The 12,831-nt window shown below is 46.8% G+C and overlaps 1 protein-coding gene and 1 long non-coding RNA gene across 8 annotated transcripts in view; one reads left to right on the forward strand and one right to left on the reverse strand.

The window, feature by feature from the left end:
- The window catches only part of LOC142575097 (tyrosine-protein phosphatase non-receptor type 11-like), a 251,453-nt gene that overhangs the window by 192,859 nt on the left and 45,763 nt on the right, over window positions 1–12,831 (reverse strand). For all 6 annotated transcript variants that reach the window (XM_075684088.1, XM_075684092.1, XM_075684089.1 and 3 more), the window contains exon 2: window positions 12,039–12,170. In XM_075684088.1, coding sequence (XP_075540203.1) covers window positions 12,039–12,170 — 132 coding nt within the window. The remainder of the gene's footprint in view (window positions 1–12,038; window positions 12,171–12,831) is intronic.
- Window positions 151–12,831, forward strand: part of LOC142575102 (uncharacterized) — a 104,602-nt gene continuing 91,921 nt past the window's right edge. Inside the window, exon 1 of one of the 2 annotated variants that reach the window (XR_012826566.1) lies at window positions 151–204. This is a non-coding gene — a long non-coding RNA (uncharacterized LOC142575102). The other variant, XR_012826565.1, reaches the window with a different exon arrangement.

Genomic DNA, 12,831 nt, shown 5'->3' on the forward strand with positions numbered 1-12,831 from the left:
CCAGCCCATTCTTATTCTTCTGGTTATTTCGGTCTCATGATCCGGATCCGCAGTCACTACCTGCCCTAAGTAAATCTATTCCCTTACCACTTCCAGTGCCTCGCTACCTAACGTAAACTGCTGTTCTCTTCCGAGACTGTTAAACATTATTTTAGTTTTCTGCAGATTAATTTTCAGACCCACCCTTCTGCTTTGCCTCTCCAGGTCAGTGAGCATGCATTGCAATTGGTCTCCTGAGTTACTAAGCAAGGCAATATCATCAGCGAATCGCAAGTTGCTAAGGTATTCTCCATCAACTTCTATCCCCAATTCTTCCCACTCAAGGTCTCTGAATACCTCCTGTAAACATGCTGTGAATAGCATTGCAGAGATCGTATATCCCTGTCTGACGCCTTTCTTTATTGGGATTTTGTTGCTTTCTTTATGGAGGACTACGGTGGCTGTGGAGCCACTATAGATATCTTCCAGTATTTTTACATATGGCTCATCTACACCCCGATTCCGTAATGCCTCCATGACTGCTGAGGTTTTGACTGAATCAAACACTTTTTCGTAATCAACGAAGGCTATATATAAGGGTTGGTTATATTCTGCACATTTCTCTATCAACTGATTGATAGTGTGAATATGGTCTATAGTTGAGTAGCCTTTACGGAATCCTGCCTGGTCCTTTGGTTGACAGAAGTCTAAGGTGTTCCCGATTCTATTTGCGATTACCTTAGTAAATACTTTGTAGGCAACGGACAGTAAGCTGATCGGTCTATAACTTTTCAAGCCTTTGGCGTCCCCTTTCTTATGGATTAGGATTATCTTAGCGTTCTTCCAAGATTCCGGTACGTTCGAGGTCATGAGGCATTGCATATACAGGGTGGCCAGTTTTTCTAGAACAATCTGCCCACCATCCTTCGACGAATCTGCTGTTACCTGATCTTCCTCTGCTGCCTTCCCCCTTTGCATAGCTCCCCAAGGCGTTCTTTACTTCTTCCGGCGTTACTTGTGGGATTTCAAGTTCCTCTAGACTATTCTCTCTCACATTATCGTCATGGGTGTTACTGGCACTGTATAAATGTGTATAGAACTCCTCAGCCACTTGAACTATCTCATCCATATTAGTAACAATATTGCCGGCTTTGTCTCTTAACGCATACATCTGATTCTTGCCTATTCCTAGTTTCTTCTTCACTGCTTTTAGGCTTCCTCCGTTCCTGAGAGCATGTTCAATTCTATCCATATTATAGCTCCTTATGTCGACTGTCTTACGCTTGTTGATTAACTTAGAAAGTTCTGCCAGTTCTATTCTAGCCGTAGGGTTAGAGGCTTTCATACATTGGCGTTTCTTGATCAGAGCTTTCGTCTCCTGCGATAGCTTCTTGGTCTCCTGTCTAACGGCATTACCACCGACTTCTATTGCGCACTCCTTAATGATGCCCATAAGATTGTCGTTCATTGCTTCAACACTAAGGTCCTCTTCCTGAGTTAAAGCCGAATACCTGTTCTGTAGCTTGATCCGGAATTCCTCTAGTTTCCCTCTTGCCGCTAACTCATTGATTAGCTTCTTATGTACCAGTTTCTTCCGTTCCCTCCTCAAGTCTAGGCTAATTTGAGTTCTTACCATCCTATGGTCACTGCAGCGCACCTTGCCGAGCACGTCTACATCTTGTATGATGCCAGGGTTCGCGCAGAGTATGAAGTCAATTTCATTTCTACTCTCACCATTCGGGCTCCTCCACGTCCACTTTCGGCTAACCCGCTTGCGAAAAAAGATATTCATTATCCGCATATTATTCTGTTCTGCAAACTCTACTAATAACTCTCCCCTGCTATTCCTACAGCCTATGCCATATTCCCCCACTGACTTGTCTCGAGCCTGCTTCTTGCCTACCCTGGCATTGAAGTCGCCCATCAGTATAGTGCATTTTGTTTTGACTTTACCCATCGCCGATTCCACGTCTACTTTTCAAATATAATGGCACTTGGCAGAACCACAAGAATAGTCTGAAACGATAGCACAAACACAAAAGCGAACAGATTATATTATGCTGAGTTTGACCTGCCAACTGGTGTAAATTCTAGGATTACAGGTATTCTGGCCCGTTCACCATGTTTGTGATATTTGCGTCCAAAAGTGCTTCGGTAGCAAAATGAAATAAAATCTGTGAAGATGTTCCAATTAACTAGCTTCTTCAGCACTGAAAAAAACTATGCCTAGAGACATATCTCCTCATCTCAAACACTTTGCGGGCTTCCCCTAATCACTTGACACTCGCCCTCCCAGTTTCGGCATTTCCTTGGGAGGCGTGGAGAAGCTTCCATAGAGTTGCGCAATTTGAGACATTAAATAATAAGTTCTGCTGTTTGCGCGTGTGCTTTTTGTTTTATACCGCGTAATACTTGAGAAACAATGACTGTTAACCTGCCCGAAGCAAGTGATTTTACAGCATTTCAGCAGAATATCTGCGTTTCTTCGTTTTTTTTTTTTTCTTTTGTCACATTGTGTTGGCTGTCTGCTGCTAGTTGGAAGTGTTTTGAAACCAGGTCACTTTCTCCAGCCTTGAGAAACTTGCACATACCACATTGCTGTGGTTTACATAGTTTCGCCGTGTTTTCGTCATTTATTGTGTGAATGGCTCTTCCGCTCAATCCTCATTGTTAGGCGTGCAAAGGGTGGAAAAATATTTCGATTCCTGCAGCGAAACGAGCTCGTATTGAGTGCGCTCAAGCAAGCGAACGAAAGTCGCATAGCATTTATTAATTTTTTTATGAACATACTGCCGATCTCAAAAGAGATCATTGGAGAGAGGGCGTACATATAAATACAAAAGAAGCCCAATCAAGTAATTTATACAATGGAAAACACTAAAACACTAGCAGAATTAATACATGAAATTATTAGTAGCGGTGCGTTTGTTTTAAGTAAAAAATAGAAATCACAAAAAATACAATGACAGGATGCACGATGATACGATCAGATTATTCAACCAAAATCTCGATACAGGCTTTTTAAAAAAAAAATTGTTCACAAAAACTGTTCAGCATGTACATTAACTTCCACCATATCTAATGTTATGCTTCGCTTGTGTGGCAACTGTTAGCGCGAGCGCAAAGCGCAGAGACATTCAAAATCGGGCATGGGAAGACCTTTGCAGATGGCGCCAAAGGACCGGGAAGCGTAAGGCTCCTCGACTTTAAGGAGGTGCCAACAAGTCGCCAAGACATGACAGTTGGAAGTCATGCGAGCAGTGTGTGTGCGTGCGTGTCTGCACCAGCGGCGCCTACTCTTCCTTCGGACGCTCACCCCTTCTCCCCGTCTGCCGATGCGACAAGTTGGTGCCGGGTGCTTGCTGGTGCGCGTGAGATGGTTATACCCATTTATGGTCCAATCTTGCACCTGCGTTCCTCATTGGACCAAACCATGCTAGGGTGTCATAGAATACTGTGAGGGTAGAGCTTTTCCAGAGAACTGCCATGCCGCCCACTGCTTTGCCGCACCCGCAGGCTTTCTCTGCTGTAGAAGCTGCAGGCGCCTGCTATGCGCTTGATATTTGGTCGCTATTAGCCAACAATGCAATAAAGAAGCTCCTATAATATACTACATAACTGCAAGATAATACTGCAGTGACTCGCCACACAGAGAACATGTTTGTGTGCTGTAAATACAGGGATTGTGTATATTTCCTTCTATGCTTGCAGGTTTGATTGTCACCGCAATAGTCCACACTTACAGGGCTGTTTCAGGCACACATGCAGCACGCACTTCATCGTGAGCAGAAGTATTTTAATTTAGTTAAGTGTGGCATGACGAATGTAAACATGCTGCAAAATACAATGAGCACGAGATGATGCGCATTACTAGGAGAACGAAGCAGATATAAATGGCTTGGTCATGCTAACGCTTTGTGCCTTTCATTTACATACTTTTATTTCAGGCGTTCGATTGGCTTTACAAGACTGCCTCCTGCGCTCTGCTATTTCCTTCTTAACATGAAAGTAAATTTAGCAATTTTTTCCGCATGCTCGCCGGTTCATACATAGCAACTATACTTGCTGATCAATTAATACATAGTTGTAATTACATAATGAAAAAAAGACAACTTAATATAAGGACGTAAACTTTTCAAGTTTTACTTCCAGTGAAGGCAATAGAAGTACTGATATTCAAAGTTAATAGAAATATTTGTAGTGTATCAAGGGTGGTAATTACATGCAAACACACAACATCATCACGCAGATAAGTGTTTGATAAACAGAAAATAAGACATCCACCCGTTCGTAGCAAATGCTACAAAGGAAACCCATATGGGTTCCTCAACCCATACGGGTTCCTCGCCTCGCACTTCAAGAAAAATTCGTCCTGGTCCGGGACTTGAACCTGGGACCACCACCGGGCAGCCGCTCTACCATCTGAGCTAACCAGGCGGCTAGTAGATGGCAGGGCGAAGTCGAATTTGTCAGAAACTCGAAGCAAAGGCAACAGTTCAACGTAACAGTTCTGCGGAAATCCGCCAGGTGCAGAGAAGTAATTAATAAAGGGAAAATCAGATATCCACCTGGACCTAGGAGTCTAACATGTGCGCGAGTCAATGGGTCTCCCTAAACACAATGGCGCAATGAAACGTGAAGGCCCCTTGCAGGCCGCATTGCGATTCCAGACCGCACAGGGGTCCGAAAAAGGGAACAGCAACGGCTGTCCCAGGCGCTCACTCGTTGTCGGGGCAGAGTGAGATTACACACGTTGGCACCTGAAAGATAGTGAACTATGCCCGAGCAGGACGAGGCCAGAGGAAACTCTGGTGGAGGTCCGAAGCGATTCTGACGTGCAAATCGATCGTCCGACCTGGGTACAGGGGCGAAAGCCCAATCTTGCTTCTCTTCAGCTTTACTTCTCTCCACCTTGTGGGTTTTTGCAGAACTATTACGTCAAACTGTTGCCTTTGCTTCGAGTTGTTGACAAATTCGACTTCGCCCTGCCATCTGCTAGCTGCCTGGTTAGCTCAGATGGAATCGCGGCTGCCCCAGAAAGGCGGTTGTCCCGGTTTCGAGTCCCAGACCAGGATGAATTTTTCTTCAACTGCGAGGCTTTTCTTTCAAGGAACCCGTATGGGTTTCCTTTGTAGCATTCGCTACGAACGGGTGGATGTCTGAATTTGCCTTTATTAATTACAGTCAAACCCGGCTATATCGAACTCGCAAAAAAAACGCCCATCAGTTCGATATAGAGCATAATTCGATATAAGCCTGCTAAATAATTGGATGTCATAAAAGCACATACCATTTATAAAATCACTTTATTGAAGAAACTAGCTTAGTTTCGCATAAATTAGTCCTGCATTTTCTTCTGCTCGGGCAATTTCGCTGCCTGCGACGCACGTACTTCCCCACGTTGTCTAAGGAGTCTGAGCAGCTGAGGCCGCAACCCTCCGCATTTGCGCAGAAGCACCGGACTAATGCGAGTGCACCAATCACTTCGGAGGATGTGGGCAAAGGACCGTAGTTGCTTTCCTCAACGTGCCTACTTTCATTTGTGGTCGGTACAATGTCGGCGATGTAGTCTTCGTTTCCGGGCTCTCCCGTGGTCGCGACACCATCATCTGCACTGACAAAGTCGTCCGCCGTTGATTCGAATGTTCCGGAAATTTTGACAGCTCGCTCCAAACTTCGGCAACACCGGCAACGGCTTTGTCGCATTCATCAGAATTTACAGTCATCACCGAGCACGCGGAAACCGGCACGTATGAAGAACCCCTCGTACACGGCCGTGCGTACGCGTCGGGCGCCACGGGCACCGGGTTGCGAGTCGGGTCACTTTAGCCCTAACCGTGCCGAGAGTGCTCCTCGGAATCTTGCACGCTGCGGGGCCATCCAACTTCTCATCGCGTTCGACGCGATTTATGATTTCGAGCTTCACGACGAAAGGCGAATTCTGCTGCTTCATCACGGCAACACTGCGGGAGAAGTCCCACAAGGCGCAAACACGATAAACCAGAAAACCAGCCTGACAACTCGCACTTTCGCCATCTTGCACGAAGAGAGCACAAGAGCCTCTGATTGGCTGTCTGAGCAAGCGCTGTAGGCCGGCCAGGATCATTTTTTTTTTGCTGGGGAGTGTCGATAGATAGTGATCTAAAGAAAGGAAGGACGCTTGATTCTACAACCCGTGAGGGAACACGGCGAAGCGTCGTCAGGGGAGAGAGAGTGGGAAGTGAAAGATGAGAGAGAGAAAGAGGGAGGATGTGGCCTAATAGACTCCACTATGCGCGACAGGGGGAGTGTCGACGGCTCGCCCGAACAGCCCGAGGCAGCGCGGTCACTGTAGGGAGAGCGGTTGGATGGAGCCGCGCCGCCGCGTTTCCCCGCTACCGCGAGGGAAAGCCAACTTCTGGGGGCGCTTTTCCGCCGCTTGACTGTTCGATATATCGGGAGTCACTGCAATATTTGTTCGATGTAAGCGTAATTTTTGCTATATATACTCATTGTAACTATACCGTGACCAGAAATTGTTCGATATACAGAATAATTCGATTTAAACGGGTTCGATATAGTCAGGTTCGACTGTACTTCTCTCCACCTTGTGGGTTTCCGCAGAACTGAGGTAAGTGTGAATGTGAGTGAGTGCGGGGCCTCAAAAGATTATGGTGAGTGGGTGTGAGCAAGGATTCTCCCACAATGCCGACCTATGCTACACACACTATGCAAACATCGCAGATTGCTTTCAAGACACACGAGCATCGGCAACGCGTCCCTACGCCATCCGCCAAAGGCAACTACCACAGCATCTACGATTCGCACCGCCAACGCCATAGTAGATGCCGGGGTTGTCCCACTCTGTACAGACGAGCGGGTGAGGAGGACATCGAGGCACCGTAGCAGTTGCTGGAGGAGAACGCCCCTCCTCTCTTGCCTCACCCCCCTGCCTCGCATGCCACAGGAGAGGGCACGCAGACCGCGTTCCTCTCTCACGCATGCGAGATTGAACTGCGTTTGTTGGCTCACCCTCACACGCTTCACTCATACGGAACCTCACAGAGATGGCAGAAATGTGCCTGGAGTGACCATGTAATTGCTACCGCAATAAAATTCACTGATGATTAAGGTACTCCTTAATGCGATATTTCAGCACAACTCTATATGTGTTCTCATTTCACAATATATTGGCTGGTACATACAATCTGTCTCATGCGGCACATTGCAAACGGTGCAAATTAAGGTGCAACTGCCATGCTTATGTGGATATAGTGTGAGACAACGCATGTGACAGCACGTGCGACACATGGCCAGATTCACAGCTGCCACCGCTGACAGACCTACCAGACAACACGCGGTAGTATGGCACCACCTCGTAGCCACTGTAGCCACACTACGCTTTTCTTCTCGCACTTTTGCCATACCTTCCTCCCCCGCTTCCCGCCTATAGGTTCCTCCGTACGCTCCTCCTCACATCTTTCATCCCCCACTGCACTCCACATTCGCTCTTTCATCCTTCGCTGTGGTCGTTCACTTGGTTACGCTGACGAAGAGCTGCGCTCTAAAACTCATTATAAGGAATGACTTGGTTGTGCACTGTGGAGTTCGAGGGACCTTCCCGCGCCTCATCTCTCAGCTCGCGCATGGTACTTAGCTTTATCTCTGGGAGCCACCACACCAGTGGCAACATGGCAGACACGGCTACTGCGGCAGAACCAATTTTCTGCTTAAACCGTGCTTCTCCCACTACAATATTCCACAAAATATTCTTTTATACTTAGACTGCGTTGGCCGAGTAAAAGTTCCCGAACCTTGCCAGGTTTATTTCTTGGCTCCTTTAGAACACAATGTGCACTGAAATCTCATTACTATGAAAACATTAACAAACTTTTCAGAAATCGTAAGCCGACTTTTTATGGTTTCAATGTAAAAATATTTTAGTAATGTTGAACCCAGTTTTAATGATACCGGTTTTAACTATATATCGGTTATAACAATGAGAAGCTGCTGCATCGTGGACTTTTGTATGTTTTCCATCGTGAGATAACCCGCTTACTACAGTGCAGTCCACTTATAACGATATCAAGGAAGACGAAAAATATGATTGTTATAACCGATGATCGCTATACCTGAACTGCAGTTATAAAAAAAAAGTTTTTTTTAAAATAAAAAACGCGGAACATACCTTTGCAGCTCCGAACTCAAATTCGCTACTTGCTCTAAAGAATAGATGATGTAGAAAGTAGGCTGTGAAAAATAAACTTCATTTGTAGCGCCAATGACCGTGTCAAGGGTTAGGCACGCCGAAATAGTCAGAAATCTGCACTTGCTTTTACGGCAGCTTCAGCTTCACAACCACGGTGTGCATGGATTGCAGCTGCTGCGCGAACACTGGTGGCAATCCTTTAGCATGCATAAAATCAATTAAGGAATCAATCGACGACAGTGCACTTTGCGTAGACATCGAGGTCGGGGTCAAGGAGCCACTGTCAATCTTGTTGTCACTGTCACTGCTGCCGTCGCCACCGTCGCACAACTTTGCAGTCTGTCGAGACAGCACACCTTCGGCGATCGCCTCGTCGGTGACCTCATCGCAGAACGAGGCAGCACTGTCTGCAGTCAAAAACTCCTCCATCGATGCACCAACTGTGTCACCAGTAGGAACGAGCTCCCTGAGCTTGGTTATGTCAGCAGCTTCCACCAGTTGGGGAAGTTCGTCCTGACCCACAAAGCTCGCCTTTTTGAAGCAATTGTATATGGTTGACTGCTTTACTTCATACCATGAACCATAAACAAAGCGCACGGCTTTCAAAAGACTGATCTTCAGGTCAGGGGGCCCGACTGCATGACCCGACGTGCCAGGAGCTGCGCAGTCAATGGCTAAAATTAGCCACTCCAGCATGCGCCGCGGAAACAGGACTTTCAGGTTGGCGATCACGCCGGCATCCAACGGCTGCAGGCCTGCCATAGTATTCGGAGGCAGAAACATCAATTCGGCAAATGTTAGCTTCGGGTTAACGCTGTGTGCACTACAGTTGTCAAGTAGCAACACTACTTTTCTTCCTTGGCCTTCAATTATACTGTCGAACTCGAGCAGCCATTCTTCGAACAGGTCACGGGTCATCCACGCCTTCTTACTGCTGCGATAGCAGACCGGGATGTGCAGATTCTTAAAGCACGATGGCTTCTTTGATAGCCCGATCATGAAAGGCTTGAGACGATGGCTCCCGTTCATGCTAACGCACAGCAACACGGTCACCCTAAGTTTCGAGTGCTTCCCACCAGGGCATCGATCGCCTTTAAGAGCGCGAGTCTTTGACGGCAACATCTGAAAAAACAGAGCAGCTTCATCGCAATTATATATGTCCTTCTCCGTGTAGCGCTCCAGCATGCCAGGCAGCTTTGTCTGCAGCCACTGCTGCTTTGCCTGTGTGTCCAAAGACACCGCTTCCCCTACCACATTTTTGTAAACAATTCCATGCCGCTCTTTAAAGCGCTGAATCCAGCCTCCCCCATGCTCAAAATTTGGGCGTCCCAGAAGAAAAGCGAAGTTTTTTGCTTTGGTGGCAAGTATTGGCCCACTAATAAGCTCACTATACGTGCGGGTTGTGATAAACCACTGGTAAAGCGCCTCTTCAACATTGGCGTCCAAAGGGTCTCTAACCCTTTTCCACTGATCGGCATTGGCCGCTGATAGCTCCTGCCTTCACAATCGCAGTGCTCCCGGTTTTCAAGATGGTTGATATCGTCGACTGTGCAAGCTCATGCTTCTTCACGAGGGCGCTCACCTTGAAGCCGCGTCGAGAGTCCTGCAAAATATCCATCTTCGTGTCAAGCAACACAGCTTTGCGCTTTGTCAGCGCCATCTTCGAGCTGGGCCACTGGGTTGTACCGTTGGTTGCATGCTGCTTCTGTGGCGTCAGCCTGCTATCACTAGAGAGGGAGACTGAGTGCAGGGCGGGCGCCACCGCGCCGCACCGCTCTCGTTTTCGGAGAAACTGTGGCCGACGCGCATGAAGCAGCTAGCGCCTACTCAGGTACTCTCCAGTGCGCTGGCGGAGCGGGATGCGCTGCGCGGTAATGGCGGCAGATACGAACTTACGGAGGTAAACATCGCCTCGTCTCGACATCGTTCGTTTCAGGGAACTAAGCATCGCAAATGTTACGATGATTTGGCACGGAAAACGCCATCCAGACGGCAAAATTTTGATCGTTATATCCTATATGCGGTGAATAACCTATCGTTTAAATGTTTTTTTTTTCCCAATAGACCTAATGCATAAAATGACACTTTCATGTAGACCCATTGTTATAACCGATATATCGTTATATGTGGTATCGTTATAAGTGGACTACACTGTACAATGCCCTGACGCCGCATTATCGGTTACAACGATAAAGTCTGGATGCTGGGTGTCTGAGCCGAAAGGTAGCGAAATGCGAAATCCTTGAAAAGAAGAAAAGGAAACGAGAAATTAGAGCCGCTGCACGAGGGCTGCCGCTCCAACAGCCACCACACGCTCATTTTCCAGCAGTCTCCTCGTGGCTCTCTCACGTCGCCCGTCCACCCCTCCGAACACGAATCGGCTGCACCCATAGCTCTACGGCCTCCCACCCACTGAAACTGTGCAGGTGTGCGCACTCAAGAAAACTGTGTGGTAGTGTGGCCATCAAAAAAGCACAATGTGTGACAAACTTCCGCTAATCTTCATCTTACTGCCAACCAGAGACAATTAAGTTTTCGCGAGTGTCAAAAAAAAAAAAAATCAACAGAAACACATGCACGGCGGCATCATTCCTATGGTCACCCCTGTGAGCACTAAACGAGCGAGAAAGAGGCGGTCACCCTTTGACCGATTAGTAACGAGATGGCTATCAGTTTTGCAAGCACAAGAAGCCCAAACCGCCCGCGGAACAAAACCCGAACCGCCACCCGTCCATGCGCCCCAATGCACCAGCGGTAGTATATAGACATGCGAGAGCAAAACTAGCTCTAAAACAAACCATGCAACGAAAACCGAGAGGAGGCGGGGCGTGAAAAAAATTCCCTGTATTCCCGCATATTGACAGCACATGATGGAAAATAAAAAGTTAGGACATTGGCGTGCTTTTTAAACGTACAGACGGCGCCGTAAATATACAGCATCGATCATTTTTGTTCGCGGCGCCGTATATTTACGTCATTGACCCTCAAAGGGTTAATAGCTGCTAATAATAAAGTTAGACAATTACCAGCCTTGCGGCTTTGCAAGATTACTTTGAGAGTATAAGCCAGGCATTTATAGTCAATTTAGCACAAGTGAACGCAGTTGGCCTTTAAGTCACACCTTTGACAAAGCGTTATTCTATGCCGTTACGACATGATAATAGCATGAACTGAAAGTTCCAACTATATGCGTCTCTATAAGGCAGGCAACAAGCATTTTATACTTCAATGCAAACTCAGTGTGGAGTGTCACTCTACTTGGAGGCACTGCTTCTGTATTTAACCGTGACTCGAAGAAAGTCGTTGACCACTGTGGATCCCGCACATTGAAGAGATGACGGCATTCATTCGTGGCAGCAGGGGTAATAAGAGACACACTGCTGCTTCAATGACTTTCCCTCCCCTAGCACACCTGTGCACTGCCAGGCATGTGTGTAAGGCATGCATGTTTTATGCATTATCTAGTTCTAGAGGGCCCACCAATCCAAGTGATTTTGTTAAGCTTGAACCATTATGTTTACAACAGGGAAAAGCACTGGGCATGAAACAATCACTGCAGCATTCCATTTTAGTTGAAGAGTCATTGCAGATACCACAGTTGAGGCGCAGCAGTATCGCAGTGGTGCTTTTGTGTGTGTTGGAATGTGGTTGGCAACAATGGGAGTGCTCAGCACAATGTGATGGACAATATAGCGGCCTCCCAACCAGCTTGGCTACTTCATAGCCAGTGACCAACTGCTTGAAAACTTCACAGACGAGGCGCATCTGCAAATGCACTCCCCAGCTTTGCAGTGATGCACACTCATTATGTGCCAAATTGCTCAAAGATGCGTGGAAGCAAATTGGCATTGGTTCAATTAAAATTGACCACCTGACAGAGAGTGTAAAGTCTCCTTTCTTGGATTTGCTGGGCCGTGCGAGGAAGCTCCCATCACAGCCTTGGTCCAGGAGGATCTGCTCCGCTTCCAGGCCTGACAGGTTGGGATGGAACCATCGGCCATGGCTGCACAAAAAAATGCAGGCACCACAATCACCATGAGCAACTGGTCTGCAAGCACAACTATGGTGTCCAGCATCATGTGCTGCAGTTAAATACAGATGGCTTCAATTTTTTAATGGTTCAAGCAGGTTACACAACCACATGCAAGCTCTCCATATCTGTGATCCTTACCACACATCTGATTACTTGCTTAAAAAATTTCCCACATGGTTTCCACAGTTCCTTTTGGCGCAACAATCAAGGCAGTGGGTTGCGTGTGGTTGCACTACTAGTTTTTCAGCCTCATTTTTCTTCAGAGCAGCATCATACTGGAATGGCCTTCCCCACCAACTTGCATCTAAGTTATCTGTTTGTTTTGACAATGGCTAGTAGGGCTTGTATTTCAATAAAACAGCAACATGCAATACCCCTAATACAGGGAACGTTACAGAAATAAATTGAATTGAACTGATTTAAGTTTATCAAGGAGGAATACAAAGAAAAAAGAAAGCTCCATGAAGTACACATGCCAAATTGCTCCAGCTTCCGTTTCACTCAGGTTAGCTACCAAGATGTCCACCATATTTTTTTTTTTCATTCCTGTACAGAGAAAGTCTCATTTACAGTACAACAGTGGAGCAAATAAGTAATGATTCAAACTACTTTATGGTCAAATACGCAACAA

The sequence above is a fragment of the Dermacentor variabilis genome, chromosome 3 (genome assembly GCF_050947875.1).
Source record: "Dermacentor variabilis isolate Ectoservices chromosome 3, ASM5094787v1, whole genome shotgun sequence".
NCBI lineage: Eukaryota > Metazoa > Arthropoda > Arachnida > Ixodida > Ixodidae > Dermacentor > Dermacentor variabilis.